We start from the raw sequence: 16738 nt of genomic DNA, 5'->3' as shown, positions 1-16738 counted from the left end.
ACAGATGCAGGGAGATATACTATCCTGGGATGTAGTAGCAGTAGAGAGAGAGAGAGAGAGAGAGAGAGAGAGAGAGAGAGAGAGAGAGAGAGAGAGAGAGAGAGAGAGAGAAGATGTGGGAACTCCAATAGTCACAATGTGTGATAGGAATCCCCTTTATTTAAATATCACCGAGAGAATAAAGAATGAAGTGACAATGATGGGTGCTCACCACTTGTAGTGTATGTGTGTGGGCGGCTAGGCATAGGCACCTTTACCCTCAACACTTGGGTGAATTCTTACTCAAGAAGAAGGTTGCCCAATAGTGTATTCATATCATAAGATCAAACTTTATGAGAAGAATTACATCACATAAGATTTAGAACAAGATCTAGAACTTTTAGTAGTCATTTATGCACTAAAGATCTAGTGGCATCCCCTTTATTCAAATATCACTAAAAGAATAAAGAATGAAGTGATAATGATGGGTGCCCACCACCTGTAGTGTATATGTGTGTGGGCGACTAGGCATAGGCACCTTTACCCTCAACACTTGGGTGTATTTTTACTCAAGAAGAAGGTTGCCCAATAGTGTATTCCTCTCCTAAGATCAAACCTTATGAGAATAATTATGTCACATAAGATCTAGAACTTTTAGTAGTCATTTATGCACTAAAGCTCTAGTGGCACTATTTTCTTGGAAGAAGATTCACATTGGTAACTTATCATGAAAGCCACAAGTGGATTTTCACCTAGCCAAATCTCAATACAAGATAGAGGAGATGGATTGAAGTACTCCATGAATTTGATTTTGAAATCAAATATTGCTCAAAAAAGGATAATGTGGTGGTTGATATTCTCAACTAGAAAGCATTTCTAAATTCTTCACTCTTGGAGGAACCTCTAAGTAGAGGAATTCCCACAAGTTTAATTTCCATGCTTAGCAACCCCATTTTGGAAGCATTAGAAATCATGAATGATTCTAAATACCTTGAGATAAAGCGGACTATGCAAGAAAAATGAGAAAATCTTAAGGAGAAGGCCAATTATAAATATTACATAGAATGTGAGCTCTTATACTATTAGCATATTTTGTGTGTGCCCAAAAGTTGGGACCTTAAAAAGAAGATCCTATGGAAAGCACATAATAGTTTTGTAGAGCCAAACATCCAAACTATGCAAAGACATGGAATGTGATATGAAAGATCTACCACTAGTCAAAAATGAAATTTCATATACTAAGATATGTGACTTCATGTTTGAGTCACCAACAAGTCAAAGATGAAAGAATCAAGATCCTAGGGAAACTGCATTTGCTTGACATCCCTTAGATGAAGTAAGAATGCATCAATATGTATATTGTAGTCGATCTTTCAATTGTACAATGAGGATATGAATCCATCGCGGTGGTCGTTGATGTGCTAACTAAGGTAGCATATATCATTCCTATAAAAACTACATATGAGGAATCCAACATTGTTTAGTTATTGGAAATCTTTTGATTGCATGGGTTGCCTAAAAGAATTGTCAATGATGACATGGAGTCACTTTTCACCTCCAAGTTTTAGTACATGTCTCTTTCAAGCCATTGGTACTCTATTTAAACACAGCCTATCATTCTCAAATAGATGGGTAGACGAAACAAGTCAACTAAACTCTGGAAGTGCCAAAAAAGTGGATTGAATACCTATATCTAGTTGAGTTTTCCTACAACACTTCATATCAACAGAGCATTGGAATGACCCCCGTCCAAGCATTGTATGTGCAAGAGTGCTTTACCCCTCTAAATTTCTCTGACCTTACCCTAATAATGCTAGAAGATATGGAGGAGCATATAGCCATTGCTTATACTAATCACCATTTATTTAATTCAATTGATCCAACTTACTACAACTCCCAATAGCTTCAAGTTTATAGTCAATTACATAATCGATACTCGTGATACTGATAATGATCCTTTGAAGAAAATTTCCAATACATTAAAGTAGCATAAGATAGGTAGAAGGCATATGCGGATCCCAAGAGGACTTATTGAACCTTCAAAGAGGGAAACATGGTTTTCCTAAGAGTTTAGCCAAAGAAATGCTCATTATCATTTAGGAAATTCAAGAACTCATCATGAGCCTTACAAAATCAGCAAGAGTCTTCATAGAAATGCTTAAGATTTTCATCTCATCTCAAAATCCATAATATAAGTTATGTAAGACTCCTAAAATCCTACATCCCTAGCTTTGAACATGTTCTTAATGATGGACTCATTGTAATGCCAACTCAAGGAGTTGAGGATGCTAGAAGTTAGGGAGAAGCCACATAGAAATCACACTCTCCAAAAATACCTTGTACAATGGAGAGACTTTCCAAAAGAAGATGTAACATGGATTGAGGAGTCCATTCTTTGAAGAGACCACCCTAAGTTTCTCTCAAGATGAAGACATCCTAATTTTTCTAAGGGTAAGAGAATTAATATGTTGGATTTTTAAGAAAGATGCGAGGTCTCTTAATATATGATTTCTTATCAAATCTCACAATGGTTGTGCTCCAAACTTCGAGTCACATTAATGAGGAAATTATCAAGGTTTAAAACTTGTGCAACAATCTCAAAAATCAGTGTTGAGACCATGATCTATCCTATGCGTAAACGTTAAGTAAACCAAGAAGTAAAGTGGGAAGGGGCTAAGGTCAAAAGCTAAAGGGGCTAAGGGGGGATTAAAGGGGGAGGTAGGGGTGGTTAAAACAACCACAAAAAAACCAACCCCTACCCCTTTACTAAAGGGAGAAATGGGGATTAAAGGGGGGAATAGGGGTAGCCAAAATGGCTACCAAAAAGCTACTCTTCCTCCCCTCCCCTAGTTTATTAAGGGACCACCACCTCCAAAATGACCTTCTCCTTCCCATCCATGCCATGATTTTCCCTTCCCCTCTCTTCATGACATCATTGGTATCTTCTTCTCTCCCTCTCATTTCTATAAATACCTCCCATGGGGTGAAGGAGATGGCAAGTGATCCCCAAGCCAAAAGATTGCTATACATGTGTGTGTGAGAGAGAGATATATATATATATATATATATATATGAGCAAACAAAGGCAAAGTGCCAAGCAAGTCAAACCAAAGCAATTATACAATTATCTGACAAGGAGATCCCTTTTCTTTACTATCTAGCCCTTCAATCCCCTTTTTCATGAGTCCACACAAGTAAATCAATGTGGCAAGGCCCTTAAATGTGGCAAGGGACCCTCATCGACCATTAATAATACAATTGCATGCAAAAGCTTCAAATTATGACTAAATACCCATTATATTTCCATTCTTAGTTGATGAAATCAAAGCTTGAAAAAGGTTAGATGAATTTCTTGCAACAAAATAGGCATGAATACATGAAAAATTTTAACATCTCTTTTTGCATTACATAAAATAAAAATGGATTAAGATGTAATGACTAATGGGGCTAAGTGAATTATCAAAATAATGATAACTAATAGTGTATAAATTTGAATAACTATAAATAGAATCATGATCAAAGGATAACATTAGTATCCATGATAAAATAATCAATATGTCATTCATTATGAAGTTACAATAGTAATGTCCTTAAAATGAAAATTTACATGGATAAAGTGAATTAATGAGGTAAATATTTATAAAGATACAAATATCGTTGAAGGAAGAAAAGAATATCTAGTTTAATCAATTTATAGTTGTTTCTAAGATTAATAAATTCATAATAGCCCTACAAGAATGTATGGATGCTTGATGTTTCAAATGCAAGTGACACTTTGATTAACCATGCAACAAACCAAGGTTAGATTAGTAATGATATTTTTCTTATATTTTCTAATAAAACAAAAGTATAGTTTAGTAACTCTAAGTAGTGAATAATTAATACTACAAGGAGTCCCCCTAGCATGACTTGACATCAAGGCAATTTGCACGCACGCGCGCGCGCGCGCACACACACACACACACACACACACACACACACACACACACACACACACACACACACACACACACACACACACACACACACACACACACACACACACACACACACACACACACACACACACACACACACACACACACACACACACACACACACACACACACACACACACACACACACACACACACACACACACACACACACACACACACACACACACACACACACACACACACACACACACACACACACACACACACACACACACACACACACACACACACTCACTCACATGCACACACACGCGCATACACGCACGCACACACGCACACACAAAAATATAAAGTCAAAGGTTAGTCTTAACATTTATAAGCCAGTGATTAATTAAAACTAGTTAGTATAGCTACACAAATTAACCTTCAAAATTCAAACATTAGAGATGGAGTTAGCAATTAAAAGATTATTTATGCTAGTTAGAATAGATTGCTTACAAAAGAAATCTTAATCTAAGAAGACTACCGGAATTACTAATAAATCCTAAAGGTGTCTCTAATATAATTATGAGCATGTAGTTAAATTGTTGAAACTTATCTAGTTATAAAGATCGAGGCACAAAACTAAAGAAGGAAGCTACCCAAGGAGTTGAACTGTCAAGCAAATTTAGTAAGCTTGGATAAGTTAGTTTTCGGAAGAAATCACTTTAAACTCTCCTAATAATATTTGAAACTAGTAGGGAAAATTTTGTAGATTGAATTATGCTAAGAAGGAGACAAGCCTTCCCTCATCACTATAATGAATATCCTACAAGATCCACAATCATAAGGACCATGAACTTGTAATTGGGGAGGGTCCATCCATGTATTTACAAAAATGGCATGAGTTATAATTAGAAGGTTTTACTTAGACCTTAAGGATTTTAAGAGCCATAGCAAAGCATCTTAGGTCAACAACATGAGCATTCTAGATTATTAGACTAGTTCTGTACACAAAATAAACTTAACATAAAGCATGATACTAGCAGTTGTAGAAGGGATCGCATAGATATTTAAAATCTATTATTTCACCCTTAAAAAGGGAATTCTCAATTGAAAAATTCAAGCAATAAAGGCTAATCGAAAAGACCTATGATAAATTACAAAGATTAGATAGCAACAACCTCCTAAACCCTAGCTAATGTATGTACCCTAGGTTGCATTTATGTACTTGTACTATCCAAAAATAATTTTTATATCTTTGATACCCCTATGTAATGTATATAATATCTTAATATCTATATAATGACTAACCTTTTGTACGAAAGAATATTTAATTCAAAATATCTTTTCACATGAACATCGTTTCATAAAAAAGATTCTTTCGTATGGAGTATATGCTCCCTTATACAAGTGCAACATGAATCGATCAAAATTCAATCATACAAAAGAATTAAATACTAACAATAATTTGGACCTATAAAACTAGTACTTTACTTTTGCACATTAAATGCTATTTAATTATTAGATTTAAAAAGAAGTTTGAAAGTAAGTAATTAATTGATTAAAATGAGAATAAATAAATAAATAAGAAATAATATAAATATTTATGTAAGAAATTATTAGTACCTTGGCGCTAGGTTGCATGTAGCTTGCACTAATGTGTTTAGGATTAGGAAAGAATATATGCTAGAAATTAGTAACACCTTGGTGCTAGTTTGCATGCATCCTACACCATGTTTAGGGTTAGGAAAATGACTACGCATAGATAGGAGCACCTTGGATTCAGATTGCATTCATTGTACACTAGTATGTTGAGGATTAGAGAAAGTATACCTTAAGGCTAGAAATATCTTAGGACTTAGCAGTTAGAAGAAATATAACTTAGGTGATTGGGAAGATGTTAGATTGGTAAAGTGCATTTGCATCTTACGTCATCTAAAGAAAAAAATGAATGTCCATCTACAAATCATGTTTAGAACATAATGATACATTATTTCAATCCCACGTATAGGCCTATGCTGTATAGCGTGCTTAGGATAGAAATATTCTAGAAATTAGTGCCTAAAATTTAACATGTATGTTAATTTTTCTTATGAAATACAACTTGTGAGACAATCAATCTTTAGGGTATGATAATTTATTTCATATAATTATCACATTAAAATCAATGGAATAATTTGTCATAAATAATCTTATTAAAAAAATGAAATCAATTTTGTGTGCATATTCTTAGGTCACCATGGCACATGTTGGTGAAAAGTGTAAAGAAAGAGATATACTAAAAAAAGAAGAGTGCAAAGCTTTCACCAATGAAGTGATTAGGAGAATGGCAAACGTGGCAAAAGAAGACTTTGCTAGCCACTTCTAACATGTTGATGAACATGAGATATTTGTACAACAGTTGGCCAACTATGCGTAGTTATGAGGGGCCTCCAATACTTTGTTTTTTAGTATTAAAATGGTTTGAAACTCTAACATTGGTTGGATGTGACTGCTTCTAAGAGAAATCAAAATGACATGTCCCGTAGGCACTTTGTTCAGCTACCCCAAGATGAGGTTTGGTGGTATGCGAGCATCCAAGAGAAGGCTCTCGCCTTGATGGTTGGATTTGTAAACACAATGAACGTGTTGCATTAAAAAAAATTACTTCATAATAACTTGCACACCAAAAATATTGTCTTTGACTTTGCCAATGCATCAAGGAAATTGTTTATTGGAGTCATCGATTGATGTGTAGAAACAAAGTTTAATACTCAAATGATGTATCCTCCTCAACCACCAAACCATCCATTGGATTAAAACAATACTCCAATGCAATCTTCACAAGCATGTGGCTCCACAATGCATCTCAAAAAATTCTCTCATATTTGATGTAAAGCATGAAAATTTTTCCATTGGTTACATTGTACATAGAATCCTTTCACTAGGTGTACCATATGAGAGTAAGGAACAAATCTTTGTAGGGCAATAAGAAAGACCTGCTAGCCTAGCTATGAATAGGAATGAGCCATAAAAATGTTTGGGTATTGCAAAATTTATCAACCTTATAGTAGAATATACCCATCTATTTCAACAACATGAATAGAGTGGGCTCCACCTAGATATTGATGTATAAGACTTCTCATTAATGCAAATGTTGGTTGATCATGATTTAAATGAAACAGTGATTCGAATGAAATCGTGATCTAAATGAAATAAGTCTTAATATTGATCAATATTTTTTTATATTTCAATCATGATTTGCATAAAATAAGCATTAATATTGACCATTATTTGACTTTTCACCTCAATCAAATGCTTCATTTCTAGTTGTATTGCATTGCAATTAAGTACTTTGGGATTCAATTGTGTGCTTTATGTCCAATTGTATATGAGTTAGTTGTGATGCAATCATGTACTTTGTGATCCAATCATGTGTTTTGCATCCAATTGTATACAAGTTAGTTGTGTTGCACTAATGCACCTTGCAATCCAATTGTGTGTTTTACATCCAATTGTATACAAGTTAGTTATGTTGCAATCATGTGTTTTGTATCCAATCGTACACAAGCTAGTTTCATTGCAATGATGTGCTTTGCATTCAATTGTACATTTTCCAAGTACAAAGAGTTCTTCATTGTGTCCCATGTTAACCTACTAAGAATATGTTTTCAAGTTCTAATATTAAGGGCATCACTAAAACTTCCTAATTTGACATCACAAATGGTCTTAGAGAAAATAGCTACTCGACAATCATCCTAGGTGACATAGGTGTTGTAGTTTCATCATTCACATGGATTAGTTCAAGTAGTAGGCACCATGGATATTCTTGTTGCTATGTTATAATGTAGCATGAAATCAATTTGAACAATATACACCATAGTTGCTCCTATTATGGTAATATCCTTAGTATGGAAGCTCTTTAAGAAATAATGTGTTTAGAGAAATGCAATATTCTCAAACTTAAGCTCTGTGAATGATAAATTTTTAAGAAAAGCCCAAGAATTCCAAACTTCATTTGCCTCGATGAACCACCATGACCTCCCACCCAAAAGAGTGCGATAGGAATTTTATGTCACCCATTAAGGTGCATATCACCCATTGATTAAAGGACTTACTATTAATCAATCTCTAATCAATCTTAGTTTCCCCCATGCCAATAGGGTCTATGAGGGCACTAGTAAAGGTGATGGTCATATGGTGCTTGGTATCTAGGGGTAAGATCCAAGCGGTATAAAGCCCCAACATGTATTCAAAACCATTTTTTGAGGGATAGATGAAGCTTAGAGGGGTCTATAACCACTTGATTTCACGTATGCCTCAAACAGAGTGGCAGCTGTGTATAGCCTAATCATGGAAAAGTGATTAGAAAGTACTATTGTAGATCATAAGGGATTGTATTCCTTGTACAAATTTACACATAGATGTGAGAATCATCAGATCACATGGTGCCAATGTGTAGCTCCTAATTTTGTTTATGATCCAAGGTACATTTATGAGTAGATTTTTATGTTTTGGACTTCCCCAAACACACGAGGACTTCACCTAATATGACCACTCTTACATTATCAACAATGGAGTTGCATCTGTATGGTTAAGAAGAATCCATGAGTGTAAGAGTGCATGAATCCAAAACCTCATGAGTAGCTCCTAAGATATATTTTCTGAAAGTTAAAGTTTTGAAAACAAAAAGATTTTAGGGATATAGATAGCTTTGATGCATGTTAATTTGGTTTCGCACCAATTGAATTGTATTCTCGATACTTATAATAAGCACAAAACCCTCTTGAGAAATGAGTTAGATCTAAAGGACCATGTGTACATCATCTACAGAAGACTTGATCAATAAGGTCTTCACATTAGGAAGTTTATTCCTCTTAAGTTCCTATGTTTGATTAGCACTTCCATAGAAAAAGAGGGTACATCATAATAGCAAAACTTATGGGCTCAAAAGACATGCTTACCTCACTCTTGTAGCTAGAGAAACTTCATATAAGAGCCCACATTGAAGCCTTACTTTGTAGCCAAAGGGATTTTCATTTGAGATCTATCTTGAAGATCAATTTTTTAGCCTTAACTTTGACAAAGAATGTCGTCATAGTTATAGTATTAATTAGGGAAGTCTAGAGTTGATGCTCCCAAGTTAGAACTTCAAACAAAGTAGGGGATACATTACAATAGAAAAGGTTAAGGGGATCATGTGTTAGGGCTTAAAATGGTCTTATTTTTAGCCAAATTTACTCAAGGACTCTTTTTAAAGCCTAAAAAGTGAAAAGTCACCAAAAGAAAAACACAACTCACATAGTAGCAATGTCTCACTCTCATGATTTAATCTTATAGACCATTTTCAATCCTCACTCTATAGCCAAATGGATTTAATTTGAGAGCTCATCTTGGAGATCAATTAGTGAGATTTTTCTTTGACAAATTGCTTATACTCTTATTTATACCATTAAGCAAGGAATCCTAGAATCTTCATAGTTGCATGGATGAGATCTCATTTGAGTCAGCCAATTGCCTCCTTTACATAGAGGACAAACTTCTAGCCATTAGCTTATTGTGAGGGCCATCTAGAATAAACAACATCTTGAGCTTGCTAACTTAAAAAGCATACTACATTGGAAACTATTCATGCTTAAGGAATGGAATTAACCTAATAGTCACCATTTTGGTGATCAGTTTGTACATAATACCAATCACATTATTGGCCTCTAGTACTCAGTATTAGACCACATTGTATCATTAGGTAGAAAAAATATGTATACTTCACCCATGGATTAGAAAGAGCACAAAATTTCTTGTGCTTGCTTGCAAAACTTTAAAATGTTATCTTATTTGGATTGCTAGAAATTGCAAAGGCTTCCTTAGACTACTATTATACCTTGAAACTTTATTTTTCCCATTTGTTAAAAATACAATCTAAACTCCTCCATTGAGAATGATCTGTTAAGATGTTGGGTCTCAAAGTATGCATGATATGGTTTAAGCTCCATGAAAAAGTTTTATTCACCTCTTTCCTATCAACACTCATTCTTCAAAAGATGGTTGTCTACATACATAATTGAGTAGTATTGCACTCAAAAGACAATTATCTACATATACATTTGCATATTTTATTTGCCTCATACACACTTGGGTAGTATTCTACCAATGTCTTTGTTACTTAAGCAAGACCACGAACTGTAGCATCATTTACTTTGATGTGATACCTTTGTTTCTAGATTTGATATTGCTGTGAAGAAGGCCCATATCTTCTTAAATGTTTATTGGCTTGAGTAGGCTATGCTACAGTAATGTGTTTCACGTCTAAGTTTTGCTTTCCCCTTTCAAGGGACAAACTTCCTTCACAACCAAGGGTTACCCCCTAGGCATGATGGCACCAATATAGGAGCTACAAGTTTCCTTTGGGTTTGTCAACATCTTTTACAATTAGGAAGTCCCAAGAAATTTCACTAGACATGGTAATGCACTCCTCGAGAGTGTAGTCAATGTTCAACATTGTAAAGATTGAGGCCTAAGAAGATTGGGGATTGGGGTTTGGTCAAAAATAAAAAGTACTTATTTTGCATGTAGCAAGGCCTAATTTTGTGGGTCTCATGTGATTAGGCTTTCACATAATTATGTCTCTCAAAACTTATCCTGATGACCTACCCACTTGATATACAATATTTTCTTACAACGTAGTAGTCTTAAATTGCACAATTAACAATGAACAACTTCATACATGATGTTTAGACTCAAGGTTATCTCTTTCAAAATATTGAATGCTCTACAAGTAAGCCACATTCCCCATGTAAGCTACATACATGATGCTTAGATTCAAGGTTATCTCTTTCAAACTATTGAATGCTCTACAAGTAACCTACATTCCCCATGTAATTTGTGGTTGCATCTCAATTCCTTTTATGTTGCGTATTGCCAATTTTCTATTTTAAATCACCCTAATATGTTGAGACTCTCCTCTCTCTCTCTCTCTCTCTCTCTCTCTCTCTCTCTCTCTCTCTCTCTCTCTCTCTCTCTCTCTCTCTCTCTCTCTCTCTCTCTCTCTCTCTCCTCTCTCTCTCTCTCTCTCTCTCCCCCCACATACACACACCAACAAGCCCCCTACACACCATGTCATGTCTACATTTTGTGTAAGTGGTAAACACATGCATATTAGAAACTTAGAAAGACTAACCCACCTAACTTCTTACCAAGAATGAATTTGTAAGACTTAGGCTTTAGTGGTAAACACATGCATATTCTACACCAAAAAGGTAATATGTGATCTTCATCCATATATTAAGTACAACAACAAATGTTGTATACTCTATCCCAAAAGTTTCCAGAGTTTTGAGAACTTTATATATTTGAGGGCTATAATACAAAAGGCCTTGTTTTTTAAAGGAGAGAGAGGATCAGTCAATAGTTTGTTGGTAGATTCTCAGATTCTCTGGTAAGTACTCCTAGCTATAGGGTATCAAATGCTTATGACCAATCAACTTTCTCTTCTTTTGTTGTATCCTCAAATTATCATCAGTAACATTGGCTTGTTAGATGCCAAATTGAACAAGAGTCTTTCCTATGTTTTCTCCATTGAAAAGAGCCACCAATGCAGATGGGAAACTCTCAATGCCCTTGAAGATATGCTCATTATATTTAAGTGTTCCTTCACGAATGAATGTGCTTACCTTTTGTGTAAACGTTGGCCAATTTTCCATATGGTTCCATGCCAAAAAACCTTGCATCTTTACATAGCATCCAACTAGGTTGAAAAGATTCCGAACACCTTCTCTCTCTGTCCATTCCTACAAAGATTCATAAAATTTGTCCATTTTATATGGTATCATTTTTAACGATCCTATAAAAAAATTAAATAAAAAGATGGTGTTTGCTCCAAAACAATAATCTTTATATAAACCTTCAAATTTCTTTGTGTTACTAAAAGGAGCGTACATCACCCCACATTCAATGGGTTGACATTACAACATGGAAACTCACTTAGATATAGGGCACATGCACCTTGCAAAAGTGCAAATTCATGTTATATTTGGAGTGATTTTGTAAGGTTTTACTATAACTTGCACGGTTACTTCTCAACTGTTTAGTAGGATCATGTAGTCAATAAAAAGTAGATGACAATGTGCACTTTAAAATAGGCATTACATGCATGAATTGTAAAAGTACTACATTGTTTTGCTACCTGATTATATTGGGATACCATCCCACACACAGGAATTCGACCATTTTTATTGATATGTTGCAAGACAGCCTCTAACATACTTCCTCCAACATTCTCAAAGTACACGTCAATCCCGTTTGGAAAATATCTAGAAAGATTAAAGTAAATGTGTTAGAGCTACATTGGTCTATAACAATGATGTGTAGTATCCAAAATTATTGTTGAACTTGTTTTTGTGGTAGTAATATCTCATCTACTTACTTTCCTAGAGTAGCCACCAAATCTTTCTCTTTCTTATAGTTAAATGCATCATCAAAGCCAAATTCATCCTTTAGCATTCTCACCTACAATAAATTTGCAAACATGAGAAAAATTTCATTCATATTCATGTATAAAGGAGACATTTTTCAAGGTTGGTTGAGATAGAATTTATCAATGTGTATATGTCAAAGGGAGATCTTACTTTATTGTCAGATCCTGCACTACCTACAACACGACAACCCTTGATCTTGGCAAGTTGACCAGCCACAATGCCCACTGCTCCTGCTGCTGATGATATGTACACTTCATCCCCCTTTTTCATCTCCCCAATCACATTCAACCCCACCCACGCAGTGAACCCAGACCATCCTGCACACCCATGTAAATTTCACATAATTTACATAGCTCAGTAGCAAGAAACTGTTATTATGCAAATAAATGTCACAACCATTCCCTAAATTAGATAAGTACTTTTCACATCTAAGGAACCTCTGCACATTAAAAATGACAAAGTTATTAAATAATACAAATGCTTGTACAATATCCTCAAATTTAATGTTTTAATGAGTGTGTATTTGTATGTCACAAAAAATATGTTGCAAAGATATTTGGATATCCATATCAATCTCCACGGATAGGGGGGTGGATCATTGGAATAAATGCTATATATCATGTGTATCTAAGGCATATTTAAAAAACCCCTTATTTGAAAATTTATCACCAATAAAATGACACTTATTTCTATTGAACATGTGGAAACATTCTTTTAATGGCAAGTTTCTTTATGCGCACAAAGGAGATGTTAAAATATCATTCCTTACATATTTATAAGCGAGCCCCCTCCCTCCCCGGCCCTCCTTCCACCAAGATATCAATTGTAAAAAACAAACCTATCCTATAATATTATTTTCCGAGCATGATTTGATCCCATTTGACAAAGAGGGGTAGCCTACAACCCATTAGTCCTCTAACCACTCTAAATGAGTTTTTGCACATGAGGGATTGAGGGCTAGTTTTTGAGTCAAGAGATGAGGGGACATTAGGGTAGAATGCATACATGGAGGCAAATAGATTTACTTATAAAAGAGACAACTCTCTTGTATGGGTGGAGACAAATAGAGGTAATTATAGAGGTACCATTCCCTTGAATGCATGGTTGTGGCCTGATGGACTTGTATGTATGGATGTGGCCCATAAAGAGTGAGGGTTTGGCAAAGGCACAAGTCAATTCAATTCATGGGCACATGAGAGTGGGATAGACAAATAGGATATGCTTAGGGACTGAATTCAACTAAATCAAATCAAAAGAGGGGAGTTGGGAAGCATTACCCAAGACGCCCAAATGATAGGAGTCTGGTATTCCAGGCAAGGGATCAACCTTCTGGATGCCTTCCCCACTTGCAGCCACCACATACTCTGCAATCTCCAGGAAGCCCACCACCATATCCCCCTCCTTGAACCCCTCATTCTCTGACCCCATCACTCTGCACAGGGTTGCAGTGGCCAGAGGCTGCCCCCAAAAGAGAGAAGGACAGATGAATGTCAGCATTTGAATCCATGGTTGTGACATTAGGGTTTTTCTGTGTAGAGATCGTTGCTGTGCTTGTGGGTTACAGTCAATCTGTGTAGAAATCTTTGCTGTGCTTTTGGGTAGAGTCAGTCCCACACATGTTTGCAATTGGGTATTGGTTCCAGCAATCTATACATGTGGGTTTGTTACAGCAATCCATGGAGGGACTCAGGTTCTCCTGACATTGCGAGAATTTTGGAGGGATGCGTGGTGTGTGCGCGGGGACAGTGATGGACAAATTGACAGGGGGACTGCCATTAAAGATCTGTGGAAATCTGTGTGTGTGTGTGTGTGTGTGCGTGTGCGCGCGCAGAGGCAGAGAGAGAGAGAGAGAGAGAGAGAGAGAGAGAGAGAGAGAGAGAGAATGGTTAAACCTCGCCAATCTGAAATGTGGGCAGATAGCGCCCTCCTGCGCTCTGTAGCATGCGCAGCCTGAGATAAGGGTCCACTGACACCCACAGTGTCTTCAGAAGCACATCTTTAGAGCCCGGATTCAATGCAAAGCAAGCCTTCTCTTCCTTCACTACAAGGTTGCCCTCCTCGAGCCCCCCTTTAGGATAGGAGCTAAGACACACTCGCTTGTTCACAAGCACTGTCTCTTTGCAGTTCCCCATCTCTATGGGCTGTGTATGTGTGTATGCAAGTGTGTGCATATGTGGGTGTATACAAGTCTGAGATAGAGAGAGAGCCCCTGTTTTTTGTGCCAATTGAGTGAATGGGTGTGTATATGTGTGTATACTACTTCTGCAGATGTGTGTATACTACTGGGTGTATGTTTGTGCATATGAGTCCCTATACCAACTAAGAGCTCCCTTCTTAAAACATCAATTATAGACTTCAAACTACCATGTCTGACAATATGACAAACAAAGGCATCTCTTATTCCCACCAATTATTCTTACACTAAGAAGAAGACAAATGAGGGTATCTATCACTGGCATTGTTTTCCTCACTCATAACTACTATACCACATTCCAACATCAAATGATCTCGTCCATTGAGGAGGATTATTTCTAGATACACTACAACTACTTTTATTCCTAAATATTGCCTCATTTAACGAATTAAACAAGCTGACGTACCTTTAGGGCCTCCCTAACAAAGATGGTTAAGATGATCATTTAGATAATAAAGAAATAGAAAATGCTCTTGTATGAAAAGAAAAAATCTATAATAATAAATGGATGCATGCTGGGCGCAATATAGCATTGCCTTCTTGTTTATGTTTGTCCCCCCCCCCCCCCCCCCCCCCCCCCCCCCCCCCCCCCCCCCCCCCCCCCCCCCCCCCCCCGCCTCTCAAGTTAGAGTCAAGGCCTTTCAAAGCATGAAGAAAACTATGTTCTAAAAAAGGATTCCCAGTAGCTCATCAACTTGTTTTTTAAAAAAACTTATGAAATAGTGAACAGCCTTGTTGTATCCAAAATGTGAATTAAGGTGAAGTAACTTACCCAAGAACTGTAGAGGCACACTTCAACCATTACAATAACATGCCCTTTGAGAAAGTGATTGGCTTTTGTCTTATATGCATGACTGCGTGTGCACATGTGCATGTGAGCATGTAGAGGAGACAAACTAGTTTTGTAAGCATGCTCTAAGTCTATAATTATCTACTTGAACCATGCAGTGAGTCTGAAGTTTTCTAATGAAGTTGAAATCACTTATGTGAATATGGAATGTATAATAGAAAATACTTTATGTGGTGATTGAAATCTATGAGCATGATAATGATTCATATATTGAATCAATCCTTTTAGATGATCCACATAGTAAGTTGTATGAACGTAGTTAGTGTGTTATTGCTAGTTTGTCCTAAGGGGTATAATAATATATTTACTTGAGTTGTGTGCAAGCCTATGTTATTTGTAAAACAAAATTGGTGTATATGTTTTTGGATAGATGTGAAGGGAGTGAGCCTTGAAATGGAAGCATGAAATGGAAGGAAGAGCTATGGTGGAAGGAGAGAGAGAGAGAGAGAGAGAGAGAGAGAGAGAGAGAGAGAGAGAGAGAGAGAGAGAGAGAGAGAGAGAGAGAGAGAGAGAGAGAGAGAGAGAGAGAGAGAAGATGTGGAAACTCCAATAGTCACGATGTATGACCAGCCTTCCCTTTATTCAAATGTCACTGAAAGAATAAATAATGAAGTGATGGCGATGGGGGGACACCCACTACTTGCAGTGTACGGGTGTGTTGTGGATACTGTTAGTGTAATTAATGCACAGGCGGTTAGGCACAGGTGCCTTTACCCCCAACAACCTCTCAAATAAAGTGGTAACACACCTCAATGTGCTTCGTCTTCACATGGAAGACCAGATTCTTGGCCAACTAAATAGCATTCATAGAATTTGAATGCAATGTAAATCTCATCATGCAAGTCCCCATGAAGAAAAGCCTTCTTGACATCCATTTGATAAAAATCCAAGTCAAGTTGAGCAACCAAAGCCAATACCAAACATAGGGTAGTCATCTTCACAACATGAGAAAAGACTTCATCAAAGTTCACATCATGCTCTTGCTTGAAACCCTTAGTAACCAATCTAGCCTTGGGACATCTAAGGGTACTTTTCAACTTGCATGCCCACTTGCATGGAAAAGCATGCTTGCCACTAGGCAAAGGAACCAAATTCCACATATGATTTTTTTGCAGTGAGTCATACTCTAACCGCACGGCCCTCTTCCAAGAGTGATGATCACCTCTATGCATGGCCTCATCATAACTAAGAGGCTCGCCAACATTTGTGACCATAGCATAATCCTTAGAGGGCTCAAACCGCGCAATCATCTATCTCTAGTAGACCGCCTAAAAATAGGTTGTGGGGTAAGTACATTCTATGGAGCATCAGGGACCTAGACCATTGGAGCATTAGCCAATTG

General features: G+C 36.6%; 1 protein-coding gene across 1 annotated transcript; it reads right to left on the bottom strand.

Annotated features, from left to right (window-relative positions):
- Nucleotides 1-11120: 11120 nt before the first annotated feature.
- LOC148018935 (2-alkenal reductase (NADP(+)-dependent)-like) lies at nucleotides 11121-14687 on the bottom strand. Its single transcript, XM_087701484.1, has 6 exons — nucleotides 14245-14687; nucleotides 13630-13810; nucleotides 12503-12669; nucleotides 12301-12383; nucleotides 12061-12187; nucleotides 11121-11665 (listed from the first exon to the last, which is right to left on the bottom strand). The coding sequence occupies exons 1-6, from the start codon at nucleotides 14521-14523 to the stop codon at nucleotides 11411-11413; spliced, it is 1092 nt and encodes a 363-aa protein (XP_087557610.1). The 5' UTR covers nucleotides 14524-14687; the 3' UTR covers nucleotides 11121-11410.
- Between the last annotated feature and the right edge of the window lie 2051 nt (nucleotides 14688-16738).

Source organism: Lygodium microphyllum, chromosome 20, assembly GCF_053477565.2.
Source record: "Lygodium microphyllum isolate KBCC chromosome 20, Lygodium_microphyllum_v1.1.10, whole genome shotgun sequence".
Taxonomy (NCBI): Eukaryota; Viridiplantae; Streptophyta; class Polypodiopsida; order Schizaeales; family Lygodiaceae; genus Lygodium; species Lygodium microphyllum.
Note: the sequence above shows the minus strand (reverse complement) of the source record. Positions and strands in the feature narration are given on the sequence as shown.